Source organism: Haemaphysalis longicornis, unplaced genomic scaffold (genome assembly GCF_048455015.1).
Source record: "Haemaphysalis longicornis isolate Haplotype H1 unplaced genomic scaffold, Haemaphysalis longicornis Haplotype H1 scaffold_18, whole genome shotgun sequence".
NCBI classification, from domain to species: Eukaryota; Metazoa; Arthropoda; class Arachnida; order Ixodida; family Ixodidae; genus Haemaphysalis; species Haemaphysalis longicornis.
In genome coordinates, this window is record NW_027526282.1 from 7,312,275 (window position 1) to 7,338,980 (window position 26,706).

The following is a 26,706-nucleotide window of genomic DNA, read 5'->3' on the forward strand; positions in this document are numbered from 1 at the left end:
TGGAAAAAGCTTTTGTGCTATTGCCGACAAGCATATGTGTCGGATAGCAGTTTAGGGGTTCATTTCAAACTAGTTTCGGTTTCTGCTCTTCGCAACAAGGTCATTGCTCCCGACGTTATCTCTGCGTCAGCCATACTTTCGGAATCGTCATGAAGCGTTATTGTCATGTTCTTGGCTGCGTAAATGGGCTAGGTAAATGTCTTAGCACCGCTTCTAGTGAGAAAGTGTCGTACCATCGTGTGCCAAAGGACGAGCCGCGGCGGACGCAGTGGCTGAACGCACTCCGCTTGCGCATTTCTCACACGAAGACCAGCGTCCTCCAAGTTTGTTCGGACCACTTCCTCCCGAAGGACTTCTTCTATGATCCGAAGCTCAGAAGCGAGTTTAAATTTCGGCAAAAGATTAGGTTGAACAAGGATGCGGTGCCCAGCGTCTTTCCAGCAGAGATTGTGCGACCTCCGCGACAGCCAGATGATCAGGTGAGTCGTCGTGTGCTATTAGTTATTCCCTAATTGGAAGATGCTTCTTGCTCGCCTAGTGGTGTAGCTAGAATAAACAGGGTGTATGTTTCGCTTGCATGGAAAGATGTGGAAGCAGTTTTTGGATCAGCCAGAATTGCCGCGCTTTCGGAGTCGTGGTTGGGAGCGAGGAAGCTACTAAAATAGAAGAAAGCCAACGCTTTGAAGTGCACAGGAGCGCCCATAACTTAGTAAAATATACGAAGGTGTGACGCATGTCCTTGGTGTCAGTTTAATTTAGCAACAGCAATGTTACACGTAGTTATTCTCTTTATTTAGCGATCTGCACAGTTGCGCGCAAAAAGCGGTAAGGCACGTGAAATCGCGATCGTACAGGCCGCCTCTCTCATTGCACTGTCTTGACTACAGTGCAACGAATTATTAAGCACAGTACGTCCGCGGCTAACTCATACATTGTGAAAGAGCATGCAGGTATTGCGGCGGCGCTTGGGCACACGTACCGAAGTATCCTGTCCAGTTTCTTTTCGCGTCTGCTTTTGGAGAATGAGAAAGAAGCAGGCAGCGTCTAATAATTATACTCAGATAACAGTACGTATTTGCCCAACCTAGCTCAATTTAAACTTTTATAGGTGGCAAACAACTTGAAATAAAGCTTCTAATAACACCTATCAGTGTAACTAAACTGCGTCAAGTAACCATGCAAACAGCGTCCAGCTAGGCAGCACACACTCAAGCTCATGGCGCGCACCACCAGTCTAACTTTGATTCCTTGCATAAAAATGGGGAGTAGTTTTTAGTGTGGTGTCTGACACAATTGCTGCATTACTATAAGGCGAAACGAGAAAATGGAAAAGCCTTTTACTCCTACGGCCTAAGTATATTCTGAATGAATGCGTGTAGTGAATTGGAAGATGTTAACTGAAATTATCGAATTTCTAACACAGTACAATTTTGGTGTGCATGACAGCAGAACAAATAAGATATCTTGACACAAAAATAATTTTAATGCCTGCAATAAGGTCCCCTTGATTTGTTGTGGGGGAACGAAATTTCTTTGGAGTTGCTACAAATTGTAAAGCCCAAGTGCGTGTTCAAATTCTTTCACTTCTAACAGTGTACATCTTGCAGGTTGCCAGCATTGGGCACACTCTTTCACAAGCGGCCAGCAGCACCAGTACACACGTTTTCACCAGCACAGGCTGTGAGCAAGAATCATGGCAAAGTGGCGACAGCGAAAATGTTCCACAGGTATGGCTTCGGTGTAGCTCGGGGAAAGCTCTGCTCGACTAAAGCATCTTGTGGGGCTACAGTCAAACACGGATATATCGAACTCCAAGGGGATCGTGAAAGAATTTGATATATCGATAATTCGATATATAAAATAGGCCTATCTGAAGATTATCTGACAACTCCGCACATCACTGAGAGTTTTCTGAAGTCGTGGTAAACGGTAATTTACCGTCAAAGCACGGAAAATTCGAACCGCAGCATGATGACCACTGCACTTTAATTATCATTGAAATGTCTTTGAGCTTCGCTTGTTTTTTCTTCTGCATCGTAGAGTCCGCCAAATTGTCTTCAAGAGTACAAACACACACAAATGAGAAAATCAATGCTGTACACTGTGCCACAACAGAGGCGAATAACGCTGACGTAACCTCGGCTGCAGTAGGCGGTTGGGAACGTTGTCAGGCACTGCATGCCGTTATCTTCAGTATCCAAACCGAACACCTCCCCCATCTGGAGGCGTGCAACGAAGTCGCTTTGCACCCGACACGCTCTGGAATACCCGGGGTGGGTTGTGCTGCATTTGCCTTTACGTCAACGTTGATGGGTGCATCGCCCTCAAAACTACTGCGAGGAATTCCGAACGACTTTTCAACCAACATCTTTTCAGCAGCCTGCACCCGACGAATTCCCGCCTTCGTTGCTCTGAAATAAATGCCTTGTACAAAACAAACACACAACGCCGCATCGGTTCCCCTGCACGAGCCACCAAACAGCTCAGTCACAGAAAAAGAGTGCCTCCGGTCAATTTCTTTTGCTCCTTTATGTCCTTTCGCCCCAACCACTATCCGCGTTCTAGCTATCATGGAGCTGCCCCTCGTGCTAGCGTGAAAACAGCTGTTGAAGGCCATCGAAGCGACATAATGCCGCAGACGCCGCCTCTGTCTCACCAAGCCAGGCAGCGCCTGCGATGAGTCAAAATTATCATCAACTCCACACCACCAGAGGACGCAAACTTTCAGGGGAGCCTTCAGCGCGGAATTTGATATATCGAATTTGCCCGTGATCAGGAGTTCGATACACGTGCACAACAGCCCTATACTTTTGCATGGGATTTTCAAGGGGATGTTTGCACTGTTCGATATAGACAATAATTCGATATATCCGTGTTCGATATATCCGTGTTCAACTGTAGTTGTTTTTCATCTTTCACCTCAAACTCTTTCACCTCATCTTTCACCTCATCTTTCACCTTAATTAGTCAATGTTAGAGTCCTTTCACAACAAGTCTGCCGGTTCCATCTCCTGAAGGAAGCTTAGTAGAAAGCGCGACATGTCTCTGCAAAGCATCCAATGTCCCCTTGGATAGACTAAATGTCCCCTTGGATAGACTATGTGGTCCAGAGTGTTGTGTGGGGCTGCCAACTTTCAAACTGCTGAGAGTATTGCCATCCGTTCGGCATCATGCTCTGGGCAACACAACGCATTCGCCGCTCCCTGAGGAACTCCAACTGCTATCCTCAGCCCTTTCCTGTGAAACACTTCGAGGTGCTCATACTGGGATTCTGAAGGGGAGATCAGAGGCAACGTGTAAGGAATACAACTCAAAATCAGTCCTGAGTGCAGCTTAATCATTGACCCCAGGTGATTCCCCCACTTAGCTCCAGCAATCCTCCTCAAAATGCTCGCACAAGGAAGCAGAGCCAAAATAGTCATGTCCACTGCCCGTTACCAATAGTACAGTCTGCTGTCCAGGGTGACACCAAGGAACCACACGTGAGTGGCTTGACAGATACACAGGCTGCCCAATTTTAAAGTAACACGGGTGGACCGCCGCCACATCCTAGGGAAAAGAACAAAGCAGGACTTCTCAACCGAAAGCGTCAGTCTGACAGAAGACAGATATTTCTGCATGGTGTGAACGCTTCCTTGAGCCATCACTGCGAGTTGTTTATGTTGATATCCAGACAACCAGGTGCAAACATCATCAGCGTACACAGATACATGAGCTCGTTGTAAAACTTCTTTTAGTGCTCCAGGTAGTCCAGCCATGGCTGCATTGATAAGAATAAGGGACAAAACACTACGTGGGGTAACGCCATTGAGACACTTTTTTTGCTGAGCACACTCCCCAACCGTACTTGCATGTACTGGTCTGTGAGAAAACCGTGAATGAAGTGAAGTAGGTTTCCTTGCACCCCTATTGCATGTAGTCTGTCTACTGTTGGTGGTCTCAGGACGCAGTCGTAAGCTTTTGAAACGTCGAAAAACAGAGCTATAGTTGACAGTCCATGCGCTCGGTTATGTTCGAACTGGCTGATAAAATGTGGTCAATAAGTACATTACTTTCAGTAACATAAATTTTTCGTCAGTTGATTTTTCACAAATTTAGCTAAGCACAGGCTACAAACGTCACACAGAAGGAAAGTTGAAGTTCTTTATTCTAGTCAAGTACAATGGCTGAGGAGGCGGGAAAAAAAGCTGCTGTGCTCATGGCTTGACGGAGTACTGAGAGACATGAATTTTCAAGCAGCACATAGCAGCTACTATAACGTACATGCACACCCAAAAAATGCAGAATCTTTTGTATTACAATACGTCAACTAATGTCTTTCAGCCAATGATATTGTTGACGCAATCTAATAAATTTTTGGTCACCTTTTCATCCTTCAGGAGCAGGAGCGAGAACCAGTACAACCTGAACGAGATGTCTTGCCAGTGTCGGAAAAGGGAGCTACTGTCTCCACTCATAGCGTTGCAGTGCAAGCTTGCCCAGATGTGAGGAACATAGGTAAGATCACACACTTATAGTGCATAAGCAAGTGCACTGCTGCATTTTCTGCACCGTACATTCTAGGCTATATACTGCTATTTCAGCACCCTATCTTTGTCATTCCACAAGGACTAGGTCGTTCTTGTTTACATGTTCTGCACCAGTCCTTTTGATGCCATACATACCTGACCTTACTATAACCAGAAATTTGCACCCACTATTGCTCACTCAGTGTGTTTGGACACGGAACGAATAGTGTGGGCATTCTAAACTTCTACCTGTCCACTTTAGCATAACTTTGTGCCTCTTCAACCTTTTGGATCCCCATTAGATTGAAGTAATGAACTGTTTATAGAGAAACATAGCTTTCACAATGCAGAGTCTTTTTTTCGCAATTTTGGGTGCATTGTTAAAACAGAGCTACACTTTTTAAGAAAACAGTATAGCTGAATTTGTTGTCTTTGAGGACAAACATGGCCTGCAAAAAGATAACCTTACGAGGTGACTTGATGTAGACAAGTGTTTGACAAAATTAGGTCTGGTCCAGGGACATAACTGGGAGTGTAAAATTGTACCTAGTCGCTGACTAAGTCCTCAACAAGAAACCCATATGGGTTCCGAAGCATCAAACATTCTATTTTGCCTTGGTCAGTGACAGCAACTTCACACTTCCAAGGGTCACTTTATGAAAATTTTGTGCTTTTTTAGAATTATTTTCATTGCACGGGTGAACTTGCCCCAAACACCGAAAAGTATCAGCATGACCAAGGTGCTGCACTACCACATTCTCGTGCAGTGCTTTGGTTCTATTTTGCTTCTTTTCGCCTTTCCGCACCCTAAAAAAACTTGTTATGGTGACGTCATTAAGCAAAAAGTACGTTTAGGTCACTTAAAAAGCAGCTGCATCTTCGTAGAGTACTCGATCGCCTGCAAGAGCTTCCCAGGGACGCGGTTCTGCGTGCTTCGTCGCCGCTCGTCTTTCGGGCGTCGGCGACGGCAGCAACATATCACCCCTGTCACCTCCAAATGTGTCAGGCACAAATGAATTCTACTGTCACCTCGTTTAGACCTGATACTGGAACAGTGAGAGGTTGGCTTCATTTTGCAGCGTGGACAACGAATGCGGCTTCGTTTCGAATATATACGTCGCAGAAAAAAATGTTTCGGAGATGTGATTACCCAATCCCGGGCAATAACTTATGTCTTTTATAAGAATATAAACCATGCAAAAATGTTAAGTATATTCCTAGCCTGTGTGTGCGTCATTAAATATTTGACCAAGGCAAGTTAATGAAACCACGGAAAAATACATGGTGTGCAAGTGCGGAAGAAACATGATAGCTTTAACAGAAATGAAAAAAAAAAAAAAAAACAGTGCAGCTTCTGACATGCTAAAGACGTTCGTCGAAACTTGATCCAGGTTGGGTTCCCCAGACCAACTATATGCGAAATGCACTGCTATTTTGCGAGACATAGGTGGGGGGTAGGGGAGGGGGATGCTGTGTACAAATGCGGAGCGGAATCAAGCAATGAATGTTTTAGTAATCACACATACCAATCTCGCGTTCACTTTCCCTTTGTTTTTCGACTTTGAAGAACAGCTGATCGTACGGCGGACGCATTTTTGGAAGTACACAAGGTAGGCAGTATATGCAACAAGCAATGAAAGGTGTCGTTGGAAGAGTGTGGCATGTGATAAGGCCCTCTGATTTCAGTTTTTGCTTTATTCTGCAGGCTCTCTGTGTCGTATGACGATATTTCGAAGAAGCATTTAGCCGCAGGACTCGGATTATATTCTAAGCCCGTCTCCGATCTGCTCGCAGAGGATATATGTAGCAGATGAATGTTTGCGGGCGCTCACCTCACGACAAGACGACTCTGTCGTGTGCTGAGATCCCCGAGTATAATTATGCATTGTCCATCGCACTTTTGTTGAATATTCCCGAAATTAACACAGACTGGCTTGTAAATGCCCGAAATTAACACACACTGGCTTGTAAATGGTGGTGATCAATATCTGAGGTATAATATTGGCAAACATAACTGGCGTGCTGCCAGGTATTAGTGGTCCGCTGATTATCTAAGCGCACAAAACTGATTTACATCATAGTGTATATCCGTAGCATGAACATCTGAGGAACCAGTGGTTGCGGAGACACTGCTTGATTCAGGACAGTGTAACTACACTCGGCTCCATCATACGTCGGTTCCGCGACGCTGGCCTGTGACACACACCTGGCGCTTATACATACCGAATATACCACACTAAGATTGCGACAGAAACATTTACACTCGTAAACACACCCCATTTGCGAACAGAGTGACTGCTCCACATAAACATGGATTTCAAACGCCCGCAAACGGTAAATCTCGGTCATGCGCACGTGCCGCAAAAGCAGCGGCGACAGCGGGGAGCGGGACGCGGACTCCCGCGGCTGCTTTCGAAACGGGCCGCTAGGGGGATTTCAGTGGCGCCCTTACAGGCCGCACTCAAGGCGTATACTGCTACAAGTTGTTCTCAGACCTCCAGCATTTTAATCAAAACTGTGTAAACCTTGCTGTGTTCTCTTGCATGAAATTTATGCTAATGAAACTATTACTGGGGTGCATTTGCGATTGCAAACTTTCAGCGTTTTTACATGCTTTTTTAAAAAAACTGGCCCGACATTTTTGCTGTTACTATTCAGACGGTGTCATTGGGCTATCCTGTCCTTGCCATAGCTTGCATTTTCCGGTACTATACGAGACAGCCGTAGTTCTACTTAAACCACTCTGCCTTGCACAACAGAATTCTCTGTTCCTTTGAATTGTATGACAAAGCTGCTTTTTTTTTCATTTCTCAGTTTGGAAAAACATATTAATTTGCTGCTGTGACCCTTCCATACAGGTAGCCAGGTGAACACGTACTTAAAGGATGTTCAGTCCAAGTCGGTGCAAGTGTGCATGGAGGACCTGCTCCTTTCATCAACGCCTGTCAAGCGGAAGCGACTGCTGTTGGGAGATGCCCCACCAGATCTACCAGTACTGCCATCTCCAGAAGTTTCGCCCGTACGCAGATGTCAAAGAGGAAGCAGCTACAGGGGGCAATCTGAAGAGGCTTCAGAACAATATACGCCTCCTCCTGTGCTCCTATCCCAACTATCTGGGGATGAGTCGCAAATGCAGAGTGCTCCAGACGACACAGGCAGCAGCTATCAAGAGGAAACTACACTGACACTGGATGACACTTTCGAAGGGTAATATGTCTTGTTATATCGAATTATTATTGTGATAACACTATTTTAGCTCACAACAAGGTGATGCTATTTGCAGGAGCATCGACATTGTCGAAGACGTCCCTCGACCAGACATGAAGTACATTGTCTTCGAAAGTTGTCTCCTTCTGCTGCTGCGTATCTGCGCCGTGTGTGCTGGCATTTGTGACGTTTCATTGAGCTACTTTGGGACCTGCATCACAGCGACTACCAGCTGCCGCCATAACCCTGGGCACAGGAGGAAGTGGTCGAGCCAGCCCTTTGTGGGAAGAAAGCCCAAAGGGAACATTGACCTTTCTGCGGCCATTCTGTTCACTGGACTGCACCCGACCCCAACTCTGAGGATGCTGCGTTCAATGAAAGTGCAAGTGTTTGAGGACAGGACCTTCTACAGCTACCAGAGGGCCTACCTACTGCCAGTAGTGCATGCCGTAAGTATAATAGCTCATCTTTGTCCAAACAAAATTTTTTTTCATTAGAACATACCTTCTTTCACTAGCACAGACCTTCTTACTCTTTCTGGCTATACATCACAATCACTAACCTGCATGTGCATGCTTTAGTTGATGCGTACTCTCAGGCACTGATTACAAAGTGTGAACCTTTTATGAAGTGGAAAATACTATGGCAGGCACCATGACTAGCCTGGGTATTGTTGACAGATGACTTCTACTCAAAAACACTGTTGCTCCTGCGCCAAGGAGACACGTATACATTACTTTTGTGTGCATCCGATTCATCTTGCACAAGTCCATAAAAACCAGGGGCAAAACCCACTGTGATGTCGCAGCAAAATTCAACAGAAAAAAAGCAATACAGTGAACTTGTGTTGCGATCTCTTTCATTGCTTTGACAGGTATGGACCCAGCACCAAGCTCTTTTACTTGCCAGCCTCCAAGGCAAAGTCACTGATTTGTGTGGCGACGGGCGCTGCGACTCCCCGGGATTTTCAGCTAAATTCCTCACATACAGCTTTCTGTCACAAAGTCTGGGAAAAATCATCCACACTGAGCAGGTGCAAGTTCGAGAGGTAAGTAGAAATCAAAGAACATTACAAGGTGCACATAACAAGCAGAAGGGGAAAGAGTGGCTCGTCCCCTTACTTGAGCAATCAGGGCAACTGTATGAAAATGCATTGCTTGCTGAAACGTTTTTTTTTTTAACTTTTGAGCCAGTCTGTGATTACTGCTGAGTCTATCAAGTTTTTTTTTTACTCTTGAGGAATAAGCCATTTCAGGTATTGTAAATGCATTTAGCCAGCATTACAGCCAAACATACCTTCCTACCTACCTACCTGCATGAAAGGTACAAATGTCAATGACAGCAGCCTCAATTCTTTTTCCTAATTTTTTTTTTCTAATTTCTTTTTCCATTTTTACCCACACGTGTGTTTATGAAAATCTAAGCAGTTTTTTTTCCATTGTCTGCAGGTCGGCTGATATGCATTTGCAACCGTTTGATTAAGACATTCGAAGCGCTGTTGTGAAAGAATTTTTCAGATAGATATAAATAATATCAAGTTCTTAAAGAACCTCGCATTTGCGAATACCTACTGAAGTGAAGTCAAAGTGAAACTTGTTTCCAGAACCCTCGAGTGCAGGCAAGTACTAACATGGAAAAGGAGGCTCTCATCAGAGGACTGGCATTCCTGGAGGAGAAGGCAATTACGATTGGGGCATTCGTAACTGACAGACATCCAGGGATAAGAGCCTACTTGCGGGACCACTGCCCAGGAATCCAACATTATTTCGACATCTGGCATGTGGCTAAAGGTACAGTTATTAGTTTTTCTCAGATATTCTGTTTGTTTGTTGCTGTCCTGGTTCCAGTACTGTTAAGACTCGGCCAATATATTTTGCTGTCAGTAATTCTGGTATGATTGTGGCGGCTGAGGTGCAAGTTGTCTGCCAAACTTGCACTGCTACCAGTTTTAAAGTGATTGTGTATTTATCAGAGTTGCACCTGTGATATGACATCTGCCCTACTGTGTGCTGCAGAATAATTTAAACTGCGCGCACTTTTTCCATGTTCCGAAATCTAATAAACATTGGTGTTTTTTTTTAGCTTTCAAAAGCAGCCACAGCAGTCCGAACCAAACCTATCGGCACCGAGTGCACTGAGTTGCACTGAGTGGTACAACATTACAGCTACAGAGCATGAAATATTCAGCCGTGATTTTCAGCCCAGTCATTCTGTCAGGAACGGAGACTTGGAATTACTGGATGTGAGAATGAATTACTAGGTATACAGTAATCCTTTGTTAACTCAAACTTGGATATCTTGAAGTATTGGTTACGTCGATGAAACTTTTTCTCGCCTATCATAGGCATCATAAATTAGCTCCCCTTTATCTTGAAACGCTTTTTTGGGGGACCACTAATATCTTGAAATGTTGACAAAGATGATACAATGCAAAGTCAGCTGTACAGACAGCTGATAAGGTCTCCGTTTTAACGCCAAGCTCCCAGTATCTGCCAAACGCGGTCGTGAACGGCAAATTTATTTGGAGCGCACGCTGTGCGAGGCTGATGTCCCTGTTACTGGAATGCTGTCCAATGCCTGCATTGTTGAGATAGCTGTGGACGACGCAGCTGATTGTGCAGACGATGAGGAGCAGTCAGCAGTGCCTACAACGGCAGAAACAAGAAAAATGCTGCGCCTGCTTAGCAGCAAGGTAGAATGTGGCATCGGTGATTTACAATCGATGCGGTGCATTGAGCAGCTTGTGAACGTTTTTTTGTATATATTACTATTTCTTGCATTTCTGTATCCCCGTTCAAATTTTGCGGCATAGTATTGGGGTAAGCTTGCAGATTAAACACGGATTGGAAGCATTTTTCTCATAACTACTTTGCTCAGTCTTTTTTATTTTAGATTGTAGCTCAGGCTGGGGCAAGTTACAATACTTTCTAAACAGCAGAGTTTTTGTTGATCAAAGACTGAAGTTCCCTGTTGAGCCAAGGTTTCTCAGTGCGGCGCTTGGCTGAGATAATGCGTGAAGGAATAACGTTTGTGCCAGGGACAGAATCTTTTTTTAAAGAAATTCCACTGTTTGTTCATGCCAAGAGATAAACTATGCGAGCTGTAATTGCCTTTTTTATAAGAGAACACTTTGTGTGGCTCTGTAAGCTGGTGGTTCTTGACAGCGCAGGTTACGTTAGCAGTAATGTCATTATCACTGGTACTGGGAATTGTGAGCACAGACGATACAAGGTCAGGGTCATTGCAAAAGAATAAATCGATCAAAGTTGTGCTGCTAGCACCGATTTGAGTGGGCATTTTTATGAGTTGGGATAACGAATGCGCATTGATCATTTCATGAAAGGCTGAGTACAAGAGAGATGTATTGTGCAGTATCGGCGTGGTGGACTGCTATTCTGCATCGGGCAAATTAAAGTCTCCACCCAGAATTCCATAACTCATTTGCAAACTTAATAATGTGTTACTCAGCTGGAATAGAGGCTGAGGAATTCGTAACCCAAGTGGTCTGTAAAAGGTGCTCACGGCAACAGAGACACCATTTTTCAGCAATATCTTGCACCAGACAGTTTCGCACGATTTTGTCTCGATGTACACAGCTTGGCTTAATAAGCTATCGTGAACGAGGATGAACACGCCACCACCATGGGAATTGCAATCCCTCCTGTACAGAGAATATTTAAAAGGGAACATTTCGCCGTCATTTATGCTGCTGTCAAGCCAGGATTCCGTTCCAATAACTATTAGCAGCTCCAAAATTTCAGGCAGCAAGCTGAATTCGGCCAGTCCATCTGGTCCCCCTCAAGAAAGCAGGCTTGTCAAGCAGCCTCGCAGTAAGCTTCCCTTTTCAAGTTATGACCTTTGTCACTGGGCAGAGGCAGCACAGTTACTGTTATCTATTTGCTAGGCCAGTCAGCCCATGTGTGCACCGGCATCAAGGTTGTGTGAGGGAGGGAGTTCAGGCAGAGGCTGGATGAATTTCAACAAACATAGCATTTGTTGTTTCTCTTTAGGACGAGCGAGGAAAAGAAAAACCGATAGAAACAGAACAGCAGTACCTAAGCTCACAAAACAAACATTGGCCCTAGTATGTTTGGCAAACCGAGAATGAGGCACGTAATAAGGAAAAGAAACAAACACATACGTCTGAGGCTACATGCACCACTGAATGTCACACACACAAAATAAAACCTGCAATGAACTATCAAAAGGTGTAAACTTGTAGCTCCCACTGCAACATGGATTCACTGTCTACCATTTTGGCACAAGGCACTGTGAACACATGCATGAGTGGACCCACAGAGGAACCACGAAAGCACCTTTGTCAGCAGCACTGCACAACTCAACACCCCGCTGTTAAAGGGACACTGAAGTGATTTGTAAACATTGCGGGATTACTAGTGCAAATTGTAGTCCGGAGTCCACAGGCCATGCTTCGACCACTCTGAGTACGTCTACGCAAATTTATTTAGTAAAAAAGTTAATTCGAGAATGCTGTCCTCCTCTCTGCATCCTCACCCATTTTCTGCAGCGTTTTCATGTGACATCAGGAGGAAATGACTTGGCGTGACTGCACTACTCCACGGCTTTCCGCCCAGCTATTAGTCTGCCGGCAGCTGATGGGCTGTCGCAATTCGTTCGCTCGGTTGAAACTAAGCCAGGACACGTTTGTGAATAGAAGAATGTGCCTTTCTTTAGTTTGTTAGTTTGTACACTGTATCAAGCTCCAAGTCCAGGTCGGGCACACAAGCGGTGCACAAGCACACGTATGCGACGCTTTGCTGACTGGTACGCTAGTAGGGAAATCTAAGGCCACTTGAAGGCGGGAGAAGAGTCAGCGAAGTCAATTTAGGTGCTAAGGAAATAAAATCAGCTGAAACTTTTACCCTGCAGCGTAAAACTAGGAAGCAGGAAGCACTTTTTTTGCGGTGGGTGAAAAAGCACAGCGGTCAGCAGCACGACCACAGATCGGTAAACGCTTTTTCTGTTTAAGAAATGCAATTGCCAGACAGGAGATATTGTGGAAATTTGGGGGGCGCTTACTGCACGAGCACTATACAACAAATAGTCACCTAAGCTGCTTAAAATGCTAAAAGTAAACAAAAGTGTGAAGTGGTTATACATTATATACCTCATATTTACACCCCCCGCAACGCTGGCTCCTGTCCGAATGGTCTGGAGTGCTGTTGCAATTCGCAAGTTCGAATCCCCGAGGGTACTGTTTTTTTTTTTGCAAGTTGAATTTTTTGTTTTGGGCCGATGTTTTGTATGCTGAGTTCACCATTTTTGTGCCGTAACGTTCACTGCTCCACGAACAATTCGCAGAATGTGCCGTCCTGGGAGGATTATCAATTACATCAAAAATTTCCTCACGGGCAGGACCGCCGAGTTACGAGCAGGCGACCTTCAAACGCAAGAGAAGCAGCTCAGCAGCACTGGCACGCCACAAGGGCCTGTCATTTCACCGATGCTTTTCAACTTAGTAATGATCAGAGTGGCCGAGAGGCTCGCGAGCATCGAAGACGCCAGGCGTACAATCTACGCGGACGACATAACGGTGTGGGTGGTAGGTGGCAGCGACGCCCACATCGAGTCCACACTATAAGTGGCGGTCGATGCAATTGAAGATGAACTTGAAGGCACCAGACTGTGGTGCTCGCCGAGCAAATCGGAACTCCTGGTATATCCTCCCGTCAGGAAACGCAAACCCAAGATCAGCCCAAGAGAATGCGAGGAGATCAATATCACAACTAGATGAAGCAACGTAATCCCAAAGGTCAGCAAGATCAGAATACTAGGCAGGGTAATAGAAACGCATGGAAGAAACGGCGACACCATTGCCTGGCTCATGGCGAAAGCAGCAAACGCAATGCAACTACTCAAACGAGTAAAATCCAAAAGAAGTCGCATGAGGGAGGAGAGCCTAATCAGGCTCGTCCACTTGTTTGTCATAAGCCACGTCACGTACGTAGCCGCCTACCAGAAGTGGTTGCAGTACGAGCGTGACAAGATAAACATTCTAATCTGCAGAGTGCACAAGACAGCACTGGGGCTGTACGAAACAACGAGCACCACCCGTCTCCTGCAACTGGGAATACACAACACGCTCGAGGAAATAGCGGAGGGGCACAACGTGCCGCCCAGCTTGAGCAGCTGTCCACAACCAGGACCGGGAGGCAGATACTGGAGGACCTAGGAATAGGATACCCAAACAGAATAGAAAAGAAACTCCCCGTTCCCGACGAGATCCGGCGCAACATCCGGGTGGACCCAATACCCAAGAACGTCAACCCCGAGCACAACAAAGGAAGAAGGACAGCGAGGACCAAGGCCCTGATCGACCTGCACGCCAACGACAGGCTCGCACGCTACGTGGACGTGGCCGAGTACACCAATCTGGAGAACGGCTTCACGGTAGCCGTCATTGACACGACCGGTGTCTTGCGGACAGCCGCTAGCGTGAGATGCACCAAGTCTGAACAAGCAGAAGAGGTGGCCATCGCACTGGCCATCTGGGACCACGACTGTCACACGGTGTTGTGTGACTCAAGGCAGGCAGTAAGAAATTACGCCAAGGGCATGGTAGCAAAGGAAGCGGCACGCATACTGCACACGGTTACCGAAAAATGCAGAGAAGTTAGAATCAAGTGGTTCCCGGCACACGCAGGCAACGCGTCGGATTGCAACGACAACCACGACAAGACGGCACATGCCGAGGCACGAGCACTCAAGGACCGCACCTCGCTAGACCTTCCGACGTGGTTCAACACGAAAGACCGTATGACTGAGTACAGCGAAATAACGAAGGCTTTCTGCTTGGCTCGCAGAACTCTCCCGCCCCCGTGCCGGGGTTGAGTCGAGAATAAGTCGTTTTATTTAGACAGCTCCAGACCGGCTCGCTACCCAGCCCGTCACTGATGCACCGCATGTACCCCGAGATGCACCCGACCGACATGTGGAAAGTGTGCCGAGGCTCGACGGCAAGCTTCACGCACATCCTGTGGGATTGCACCAAGCACCCGGAAGAAGCCAAGTCAGGAAGGATCCCACTGCTACTGGAAGCAGCCGCAGGGAGCGAAAACCAGAAAGATCAGCACTGCAGGCCGTCCAGCAGGTCATTGAGGCACTAGCAAGGCAGAGGCCTGGTGAGCCTGCAACAGCGAGCAAGGACCCAGTCCGCACGGCAGGCGCCCCGAAGACAATGTAGGCCCCGTCGGAGCCCACGAGCGCTCACTGCAGGCATAAATAAAGGTTTTCCAATCCAATCCAATCCAATCTTTGGCATTTTACACCTGACAACACGGCAGAAGCATGGTATGGCGATTATTGAAATATTGAGAATGCCCACCCAACAATAACGTCGGATGTCAAGCATGTTGTTTTACAGAACCGAAACCGAAAATTGTTGGAATGATAATCTTTGACATCGTCCAATCACGGTGCACCTCCTCCCGACGTCACAGTTGGTGCGGCCGCCACAGACCGCGCATGGTAGTTTTTCTCCTTTCGGGCTTTATGAAATAATTACCGACTTATCAACCAGATAAACGATGAGAAGTGTGGTAATTTGAGCCAGTATATGCAGTGCAAGCAAAAACGGCAGCTTGACAAAGTAACTTCAGTGTCTCTTTAAGAACGACACCACGCTGAAAGTCCACAAACACTGTCACTGTTACCTTTGTATGCACAGGCTGTACCAATCTTTTCATCATGCCAACTCATGATAAGACATTAGCCAGAAGCGGGGAACAGCACAACAGACGTCTTGCTCCCAAGAAACACGAAATCAGTGCCCTTCCACTCTGCGAAGAAGGATAACCCGCAAACTGGGCACAGAGCAAGGAGTGCACGAAACAAAGCATGTTTGTGATTTTAGACTGACCAGACTTCCTAGGTAATTAGCATAATGAAACCTGGAGGGACTACATTTTTATTCCAGGGGACAAACATTGAGCTGTCAATTTTCCCTCCGGCATCGTAGGCACCTTTCTGTCTGTATAACACACCGACCCAAACTTCTCAACCACGAAGGGCAGCAGTAGGGTCACGTCGGGCTGTTAGACGCCCACATTCAAATTTGCCCTCAACAGAACAGCTATGATAAAGGCAGGCACGTAAAGCCTGCCAGCACATGCATGCCCCCCCCCCCCCCTTCCCCCAAATGCACACATAAAAATGGCAGAGGGGAGATAGACATTGCTCGCAGCGGGCAGTACAGTCAAACCCGGTTATATCGAACTCGCAAAAAAACGCCCGCGAGTTCGATATATGGCATAATTCGATGTATGCATGCTGAAGAATTGGACAGCATAAAAGCACCTACCGTTTATGAAAGCACTTTATTAATGAAACAAACTCACTTCCGCACGAAGTAGTCATGAATTTTCTTCTGTTTAAGCAGCTTCGCTGCGTGCGAAGCTGGCAGCGAAGCGCGTCGTCGAAGGGCGTCGTCGACTGCGAAGCGCGTCGTCGCGAAGCCGCGGCGACGACGGACTTCTTCTCACCACGTTCCACTCTGTTTATAATTTCCAGCTTCACGGCGAAAGGCAGGTTCTGTCGCTTCGCGCTAGCCATCACGGCTACACAGTACAAGTCCAACACATGCCGACAATTCGAACACTCCGAACGCAAAAACAGCAAAAAGACAAACGCGCGCTTCTCCAGCGACCAGAGAACTGGAGTGGCAACAACTGGTGATTGGCTGTCTTAGCAAATGGGGCGGGAGGGCCAGGATCTTTTTTATTTTGGGGGTCGACGGCGGCTTCCCGACGTGGAAACAGCCCGAGAGAGAGAGGAAGAAAGAGCGAGGTGAGAAGCTGCACAGGAACTGCCGGGCTAAACCACTTTTCGAGGGGGTGTCGGCGGGTTTCTCCTCTTCCGCGAGGGAAAGCCAACTTGGGGAGGGGGGGGGGGGGGGCACTTTACGCCGCTGGCGTTCGATATATCGGTAGTTGCTGCTATTTCTGTTCGATGTAAGCGTAATTTTTGCTATACATTCTCATAGAATACATTCCGTGCGCAGAAATAGTTCGATATAGAGGATAATTCGATGTAAACGGGTTCGATATAGTCGGGTTTGACTGTATGCACAATTCAGGAAAGAGGCAGCAGCGGTGGTGTAGAGGAGCATAGAGTGAAACTAACCATATGTCCTCCGTAGATGTCCATGCTTCACTGCGCAACGCACAATGCAGGAAAACCAGCTTATGAAGACCAAGCTTACACAAATTTTTTTTTCAAGGAACACTGAAGTGATTTGTTAATATTGCGGGATTTGGAACACAAATTGTAGTCTGCAGTGTCTCGGCCATGTTTCAAACACTCTTGCTGCGTTTACAAGACCTTATACAGAAGAAAAATCAATTTAAAGATGCTGTACTCCTCTCTGCATCCTCCTTGCTGATTTCCCATGACATTTTGTATTACGTTCAAACGAATGGCTTGGTTTGACTGCGCTACTGCACGGCTCGCCAACCCTCCAACAGAAACAGCCAGCCCAGCATTTAGTCAGCTTGCCGCCAGCGGGTTATCGCAATTCGTTCGCTCAGTTGAAACTTAGCCGTGACACGATTTCTGCCAGGAAGAATGTGCCGTTAGTTTGTTAGTTTGCAGACTGTGTCATGCTCCAAGTCCAAGTAGCTCCACACAATCGCGCATGCGACAATTCACTGTTTGGTATGCTAGTAGAAAAATCTACGGCCAACTGAAGTTGGGAGAAGAGTCAGCGAAGTTAATATTGATACTAAGGAATTAAAATCAATTGAAACCTTTCTCATACAGCGTAAAACCAAAGTGCAGAAAGCACTTTTTGTGCTGGGTGAACTACCACAGTGGTCAGCAGCACGACCACACATCTGAGAACGCTCTTCTGCCTAAGGAATGCAGTCGCTAAAGACAAGATATTTGTGCGAATTTGGAGGACGCTTCCGGCACAAGTGCTATTTAAGAAATGGGTATCTAAGCTACTTGGAATGCTAAAAATAAATAAAAATGTAGACAAGCTATACAATACATACTTTATATTTCCATCCCTGATAGTGCTTTGAAGCCTTAGGATCCTTGTTTTGCAGTTCGCAAGTTCGAATCCCAGATGGTGCATGTGTTTTTTTTTTCCTTTTTTTGATGTTAATTTATTTGTTTTTGGACAATGTTTTCTATACTGAATAGACCATATTTGCGCTTTGACGTTCATCGCTCCACGAGCGAGTTCACCAACTGAGCAGTTCACGAGCGATTCAGCTGACACTGGGACTGGTGCAAATACTCCTCTTACGATATAGGCACGAGCCAGGGAAGCTCCAAAGGTGGGGAAAAATACACCGCGTTTGAGCGTCTCTGGTGAAGCGGAGGGCATTCATCCAATGCGTTTGCCTTTGCCAATGATGGTGCTGGCAAGTTTATTTGATGCATTTTACAGCCGACAACATAGCTGTAAGCAAACAAACAAGTAAGAGGCATTCCTCCTCCTCCTTCTCCTCATCATCATGGCAACTCATGATAAGACAACAGCCGTAAATGGGAAACAGCACAACAACAGGCATCCCGTTCCCAAGAAAAAAAAACTTGGCCATTTTTGTGCCACGACCTCACTGACACGCCTGCACATGAAGCACCACAGAAAAGTATACAGAAGACAAAGTATGAGAAATGTCGACAACCAGTCGAATTCAGGTTGTGTTTAGCCACAATAATCGCTACCAACTGCTCATGGAGCTTACTCTTAGAGAAGGCATGCATTTACGGTCATACACAGTGTTCAAAACTTTCATACTACATAAGATTGTAACCCTCCAGGCACAGCTTGCATAAAACAAAGGCATGCTAATGGACGCCAAGCGTGCTAACTCTGAGACAAGGACTATCGACTGCCCAAACAGCTTTACACAACAAATCTCTATAAACAGGTCACATAGACGTCCCTGATTTGCACAATCAAACAAAGAGAGCAAATTTCAAAAGCTTAACTCTGAGCTCAAACCAACAGGATACGGGCTTAGGTACTCCCCTGGGTACAGCTTACACAGAGGAATATTAGTGGATCCTAATTACACAAACTTTAAAAATAGTGCTATCTACTCTAGCAAAGCATCTTAAAACAAATGTCAAGTAAACAGAAGTAACCAGCAAATTAGGATGAAACACGCGAATGTTTCACTGGACAGTTTGCTTGTGCATTTAGGCTGGAGTAGGCAGTTGTGATGGCCTGGAGGTAGTGATGCCGCTCTTGAAGAATTCACTCAAAGCCATGAACTTCAAATGGAGGAGAGTGCCTTTACCCTCTGTATTGCTTCACAGGTGTGCAGAAGAAGCTGAGAGCCGCAGCCAAGAATGCGACATGCCAGGAGCTGAGTCAGTGGGTGCAGCCGATCAGCAACCATCTCTACGCCTGTGCCAGTGCCTGCGCAGACAATGCAGACTTTGCTGTGGCCATGTGGAAGAGCGCGGCAAACCATGCATGCAACGTTCACCACGGCCACAGCTCCACCCTCTACACTCGATGCCTGCACAAGCCATCTGGACCCCGCGCATGGCTGACTGCCGGTAAGGCATTGGTGCTTATAGATTACCACACCTCCAACTGGGTGTTTCGTTCAACTGTATTTCTTTTCACTGGTGGTTTTCCCTAGGTTCTCCTCCACACAGAAGATTGGAGGGAATCATCAATGCGCACTACCTGCTCCGGGACATCAGGCAGCTATCACCAAAAGTTCAAACTTTCAGCATCGAAAGCTTTCACAGTGTGCTCAACGGCTTTGCTAATAAGTCAGTGGCATTCACTTACGAAGGAATGAAGGCTCGGTAAGGAACAACATCATGTTGGTGACCTGGAACACCACTGCGCTCTAATCCCCACCTGTACACTGAGTGTTCCCAACTACTTACAGAACGTTGATAGCAGTGCTGCACTTCAATGAAAATACGAAAAGACCTCAAGCGGTGACCGCTGAAGGGGAAGGGAAGCTACATGTCAAAACCCCAAAAGGACGAGGAGCAACAGTGGCAACCGAAGTGAAAACAGATCCGACATTTGGTAAGTTTTTGTAAGGCAGTTGTTATAATAGCACAGTAAGATGCACGTTACACAGTGCAGTTACATTGTACGCTCTAAGGCGACTGCGCATACTTTTCACTGCAAGGAGGAAATAAGTTCATGAAGTTTTCAGAACCCGGTTTTTACTTTAGACGGATGGGGCTGGCCTGAGGGGCTGAGCAGGGAAGTGTTTGATTTTATGTAAGTCATGAGGGCACATTATAGTAATATTTAGTATTAAAAAAAAACAGCATTACAAAAACCACTGTCTTGGGTTTCTACTCCTCCCACATCAATTCATTCTCATTTCTGGCCATCTTTCTAGATGTCACATAGCTGAAGCATCAGGGATTGTCAAAATTGACATAGTCAAGGGAATTTTTTAATCCAGCTTTCCTAGCTTCAGGTATCTTGAAAGCTGCAATGTGCGTGTGCAACGAAAGAAACTTGACAGGCTGCTTATAGTTAGATATACTGACGACCGATTTCGATGCATATGCACAAAGGACATAAGGCTTCGGACAAGGTTTTTGTAGTGTTGGACGTAAGCAATTGAAATAAATAGAAATAAATAAAATTTTATTAATTTGACTTATTTCCTTTTATCAATTTGAGTTATTTCCCTCGGTATGTTTTCACGAAAACACATGCAGAACCAAATGGCTAATCAACAATGAAGCAGTAATTGTTACAAACAGCTTGCATATTGTATCCGTACACCGACTTTCCCAACAATATGGAGCTGCTTGCTTTTAGCCTAGGAGTCATTGCTAATCACAATAAAGTGGGCGTTTGTTCATCAATGTTTCCCTTCGCTTTCAGGGTATGTGTGTGAACTGCAGTCAGGAGTGTTGGAGCGTTGCGAAGCCCTACCATCCTTCAAGGAAGCCCTTGCCCAAGTGGAGCCACCAATGCCGCCGTCTTTTGCTCCCAGCGCAGAAGAACGGCTACCGACAAAGCTCATTGCAGCACAGCAGCGCATACGCTTCCAGAAAGACTAGTCAGCTTTTGTTTGACAACAAAAAATGGCCTGTCAGCAGGACACTTGTTTGATCTCAGCTGCAGTGGCCGTTTTTGTGATAGCTGTCAAAACTGCAAACACAAGTGAGCTATTTTGGAGCACATTAAATATTTCCACGTTGTTCCAGCACACCCCATTGCCCATCTGTAGGCTTGGCGTGTAGAATACACAAAATTTTTGATTTTTTGTCAGTTTGCTTACAAACAATAAAGCCAGCATTTCTGTCTATTTCTCTTCCATTTATTGTGATGTGAAATAGCACATAACAAAGTGAGCAGCGCTAGCAACACTTGAGTGCTTCCACAGCAGCCCCATGGAGTGTCATTTAGATGTAGAAAATAACCATGCAGCTGGCAAGACTGGGGGCTGGCTGTGATATGTGCATTCGTGTGGGTGTGTATTTACATAAACATCTTCACATGCATATGTATACAAGCTGGCCATAAGTAGGGGCAATACCTCTCTCATTCAGCCACACATCTTTTTAGTTATTGAACACCAAGGCAAGGCATCTGATTGAAAACTATACTGAAACAATGCCTACTACCAGAAGTGAAGCTTCCACTCCAGCTTCAAAACAAACGCTTTGAGAAGCTCTACCAACCCAGTGCGTGCATTTGCAGTTTTATGGGACACATCACAGTGCGTAATTAAGCATGGCAGATGATACCTGTTTCCGCACTGTTCAGATTTTCAACACTATCAGTAAATTGCTCATCCTGTAAGCAGTAGCAGTATCAGTATTCATGGCACTGCAATCTATTAATTCAGGCCCATTTGTTTTTTACACGTTATTTCTTTTATTTTGCAATCTGCCACTTAGTCGTGTGCCCGTTTGTGATGTGCCAGTGGATGACTAGTTGTAGGTCATGGGGGGTGCACTCAGGTCTAACTTAGCAAATCACCATGCTGATGCAGATGAGCGTCCAAACACCGGGTGTCAGAACGAAACGAAAACCGGAACCGCAAAAAGAAAAAAAAAACGATATTTTTGGCAAGAACGAGAACGAAAATGAAACGCTATTTACTATTTCGTTCAGGGGCAAAACTGAAGACTTTTGTTTTTGGTCTGAGCGGCAAATTCAGGTATTCCAGGATTCACTTTTAATTTCCTGGCTTACGGCACTGATGTTGGTTCTTTGATATCTGTTTTTATACAATCCGTTTTAAGGTTAACCACAGGAGTTTTAAAGTGTTCTATTAGACGAAGCATCTTTAACTTGTAACGATAATATCACAACTATATGATTTAGTAACTGCACAGACAGATTTTGATTTGCCTCAAATTTATTCATAAGAATTTTTGTGTTCGGGTCCAGACCAAGGCAGCGTACTCAAGAATGGAGCGCAAGCGCGCATCACACTGGTTCTCTAAAAACTTGGAGTGTTTACATCTAACATGGGGCAACCCAGAACAAATAATGTTCGAGGATTTTTCATCTGCAACAGCCTCGCAATAAAACCTGGGTTGAGGACTGTCACCACTTAGTTTCTAATTAGGCCCAGGATAGAAACTTCGAGTGTCATTTACAGCTCGGTCATCAAATCCTTGGATTTTTTGTGTGCAGTTGAGCTATTTAACAGAAGTATTTACAACAAATTAATACGCATCACTTAACCTTTTTAGCATCATTTCATATTTCTGAATGATTTTTAACGTGATTTCATAAATCTCAATTTTTCTTGTGCACACGAACTGTTATGAACTGTAACGAGCCATTATTTTCTTGTTCCAGAGCTGAACTGAAACAGGACTTCTAGTTGTGGAATAAAAGAGAAACGTAAACCAAAACATGTCGTTCTGACACCCTGCCCAAATGTACAATATTTCTGGAACCAGATGGACAATAGTAATGCCACCATAAGCCTTTGGCAGGCTTCTTTCAATTTACAGTTAACGTAGTAGATATTGCAGTGTGCTCACTACGTGCATGCCAACCTGTACATGTGTGCATGCATGCAAACATATACACGCGTGCGTGCATGCATCAATGAATATGTATGTGGTTAGATTAATACATTTGTTTCTTGAGTTCCTTGTAACAAAAAAAAAAACAAAAAAAAAACAAAGCAATATCTTTTCTTGAACTTCACGAAGTGCAGGATTGAATTCTGCAGAGCTGTGGAAAGAGGTTACACTCACTCACACACGCAAACATGCACGCACACTAAAACTTCCTTTTCTTCTTAATATAAACATTATTTTCCTACCTGCTCGTATTCTGGATATCTGAATCCAGTGGGTGTTTCCGTGGGGAAGGTATGCCTAATCTTTGCCACTACGCATGAGAGCAAGACAAGGCGGTTACCTTCCCCGAGCCATCCCCACAGCCACCGCACAAACTGCCGGTAAGCCGTGTACCGGTACCTCCTGCAGCGAGTGTGCATGCATTTGGGGTCAACTTTGGCCAAATGAGCAACTTAGTGAGTGGAGAAAAGGCACCTGCACACTGCAAGCAGTGCACAAGAGGGTGGAGCTGCTAGCTAAATAACAATCTGCACCTACACTGCTTAGACACGTGTTCTTGCATGCAGTCTACCACATTGTCTCAGAAGGTGCGCCACAGCAGGGTTACTGTCCAAGAGTACAATATTAAAGGGCATTAACAGTTCAATTTTTCTGTCAGAGCAGATCCAACATTACAGGGGAGTTCTTGGTTCAAACCAGATACGGCATAAGAGCATATATGGCATAATGGTCCTCTCTTTTTTTTCAACTAAAGGTGAACACAGTTTGTGCCACGCATACAGCCCCAGAAAAAACGGCTGTGTCAGTACTTTCTAAATGCGAAAACACGAATGGGGGATAAAGAAAGAGACTGCATGCATAGATAGCAGCATCGGCACTGCTGCTCACGTTTTGCAAATTGAACCAATAAATTAATGAGGCCAAGTTACTTGTGGATGTCGTCGCTCATGGGGTATCCCCTGGCCCGGAGTTCGAAATAGGCCACCCGCAGGACTGCAGTGTTTAAGCACACAGTTCGGAAATCCGCGTGCTCCATAATGCAGCCTGCGGGTGAAAGCGCCGTCACCACATGGCCCAGTTCACGGCAGCACAAGCACTCGCGCTCCTCGAAGTTGGCGAGAACGGTGCAGTGGCCGCACTGGCACCTGGAAAAAAAAAAAAAATCACCTGGCGCCTCGTTGTGTTGGAGGAAAAGTAGGCAAGAGGTGAGCGCGCAGGAGGTGTAGTTAAGCAGATGAGAATTTACAAAGCGCAGTGGGGAGAAAACAGTTTGCAACGGCAGGAAACGGTGAGAAAGTTCGGGCCGCGCGCCAGCGAGCGAGTACGGCAGCCGCGCGCCAGCGACGACGCTGTTGCCGAGCTTCACGACAACGGCACGCATATGACGACGCTCGTGTGTTCTCGTAGAGTTCATAGAGGCATAGCATTCACATACGTGGAAATTGAAGGTGAAATGCGCGTATGTGGCCTCGCAGGGAATTAACATAGTCTCTGGTCTCGGGGTAAGGGAGGGGGGATTTCACATCTCCTACGAGGCGCCTGCCGCACCTACATTGTTTACGTCTTGAAGAACCAAACAGGCTCGCAGCTCGATCAACGCAATGTATCACCTCCACTCTTCCCCGTATTTTCCTGTGTTTTCTAACAAGTGTGGGTGTGACGTCAAGTTTATTGGCCGCGTCTCGCTCGGTTTCAACTCAAAACATTGGGCTCGGGTAGTCGGTGCCGTGCGCGCGCTGCAAAGCCTGCGCAAACCAAAGCAACAAGCTCCGCCGCTACTTGTCGCCCACCGTTTAAACGAGGTTGTGCGTACCGCATAATGACAGAAGTAGACTTACCAATCCGTGCTCTGCCGGCGTGATGGGATCGCCGCTGGCGCGTCGTCGGCGACAGCCAGCTGCGGGCTGCTTCCCGCCGGAGACCTTTCCGGACTCGTAGCTGGAGGGTCATCTTCGTAAGGCCTCAGGCCCATCCTCCGCCAGCGCAGCAATGTTCGGCGCTCAAGTTCGCTAAAATTGCTGAATTCCAGCCCGAATTCTTTGGCAATGTCTTCGTTGTCTGTCTCCGTGGACGAAGAGGCACCACAACTGTCGGACGACGCCATATTTACGAGCGGACGGAGCAGACGCCGAAGACGCGCAGTGAATCCAAAGCCGTGCAGCCAATTGCCAGCTCAGCCCCTCCTGACGTCACACAAAAACGCCACAGAAAATGGGCGAGCGTAAAGAGAGGAGGACAGCATTTTCCAATTAATTTTTCTACTAAATAAAATCGCGTAAACGCGCTCAGAGTGGTCGAAACATGGCCTGGGGACTCCGGACTACAATTTGCGCTAGTAATCCCGCAATGTTTACATAACACTTCAGTGTCCCTTTAAGTCCCTACTGCCCTCTTCCAGCAACAACTGATGGTAAGCCGCCGCCAAGTCAAGCTTAGAAAAACAAACAGCACCATGAAACATCTGCAACAGCTCTTCAACATGCGGTAAAGGATACCCATCAATGATAATTGCCTTATTCGGTTCCCGGAGGTCCACACACAGCCGAATGTCCCCGTTCTTTTTCCGGACGACGACGAGTGGCGAAACCCACTCCGAGGCGTCGACACGCTCAATGACATCATTGTCCTCGAGGCGTCGCAGCTCGCTGGACACTGGATCACGGAGAGCAAGAGGCAATCTTCGTAGCTTAGATGCAACTGGAGTCACACCTGGCCGCCGTTGGATCTTATGCGAGACGTCCTTGACAAGACCCAACTCGCCGTTGAAGAGATGTTCGAAACCCGGGGGCACGTTTACGGGACACTGCACTGCACACACCGATGCTAGTCGACACGTAAGAGACGCACCGTCGATCTGAATGCCCAGTTGCCGGATGGCGTCGAGCCCCAAAAGAGATGTCCCTTTGTCGGTGACGTAGAATGTGACGGAGCAAGACCGTTGCAAGACTTGAACAGGAGCTTGGAATGAGCCGCGGATGCCGATACGTTGTTTGGAAAAATTCCACAAGTTGACGGAAGCCTTGGACAGCGCATGCTGTTTACTGAAGTGACGCTTGAAATCTTCGACAGTCATCAACGACACGGATGCTCCGGTATCAACTAAGAGTTGCATGGTCACTCCGCTGACTTCGGCTTGAACGACTAAGTCCTTTCTTGGAGGATTGTTGACGCTGACTTCAGCTTGGACGACTAAGTCCTTTCTAGAAGAAGTGCTGACTGTTAAGACGGAAGATCTTGCGGGTGCGTTGATCTCCGTGGATGCTGGATGCTCTACAGGTTCCGGTGTCGAAGCGGATCCCGTAGCTTCCTTCGAAGAAACTCGATGCACTGGTGCCGGCTTACGGCACATCGATGCGAAATGTCCCCACTTATTACAAGAGTTGCAGCGCCGATTTCGGGCTGGACAATTTTGAAATGCTGAATTATGCCATTTATTTCCGCATCGTTCGCACAACTGAAGCTTGCCTGCAAACTTCTGCTGAACTGTACCGCGGAACTCTACAGCTGACTGCGGATGGAAACGTCCATCTTGGAGGCCACCATCTTGCCTTCCCGAACCCGGTGGAATGACGTCACGGCCTCCCCGGCTGGCCAGGCCATCTTGAATTCCTGTGCCGCCATCTTGAGCGCGCCGGCCTCCCCGGCGGCCCAAGCCATCTTGATTCTCCACGCCGCCATCTTGAGCGCGGCGGCTTCCCCGACTGTCATCTTCCGCGACGCCACCTTCTCCTCGTCGACCTACTGCTTGTACTTGATGATGCGAACCGAAGGCTTGGTTCGCCAACGACAAAGATTCAAAACTCCGACCAATCTCTTCAGCTTTCTCCAAAGACAACCTTTCGCCATGTGCGAGCAGCTTTTCTCTAACCTGGGGGTTAGACGTTCCATGTATGATTTGATCTCGGACGCGCTCCGCGTACGTCAGCCCGAACTTGCAACGTACGGCTTTCTCCTTTAGAGCGGTCACGTATTC

General features: G+C 46.5%; 2 protein-coding genes across 2 annotated transcripts; one reads left to right on the top strand and one right to left on the bottom strand.

Annotated features, from left to right (window-relative positions):
• LOC144166606 (uncharacterized) lies at positions 1-20,976 on the top strand. Its single transcript, XM_077696119.1, has 11 exons — positions 1-479; positions 1,608-1,727; positions 4,380-4,497; positions 7,367-7,715; positions 7,792-8,164; positions 8,590-8,763; positions 9,319-9,505; positions 19,008-19,253; positions 19,340-19,511; positions 19,598-19,743; positions 20,566-20,976. Exons 1-11 carry the CDS (start codon positions 150-152, stop codon positions 20,742-20,744), a joined length of 2,394 nt encoding a protein of 797 aa, XP_077552245.1. The 5' UTR covers positions 1-149; the 3' UTR covers positions 20,745-20,976.
• Positions 18,079-25,053, bottom strand: LOC144166607 (P2X purinoceptor 7-like). The gene is made up of 4 exons (XM_077696120.1): positions 24,572-25,053; positions 23,663-23,878; positions 22,976-23,135; positions 18,079-19,110 (listed from the first exon to the last, which is right to left on the bottom strand). Exons 1-4 carry the CDS (start codon positions 24,835-24,837, stop codon positions 19,093-19,095), a joined length of 660 nt encoding a protein of 219 aa, XP_077552246.1. The 5' UTR covers positions 24,838-25,053; the 3' UTR covers positions 18,079-19,092.
• Between the last annotated feature and the right edge of the window lie 1,653 nt (positions 25,054-26,706).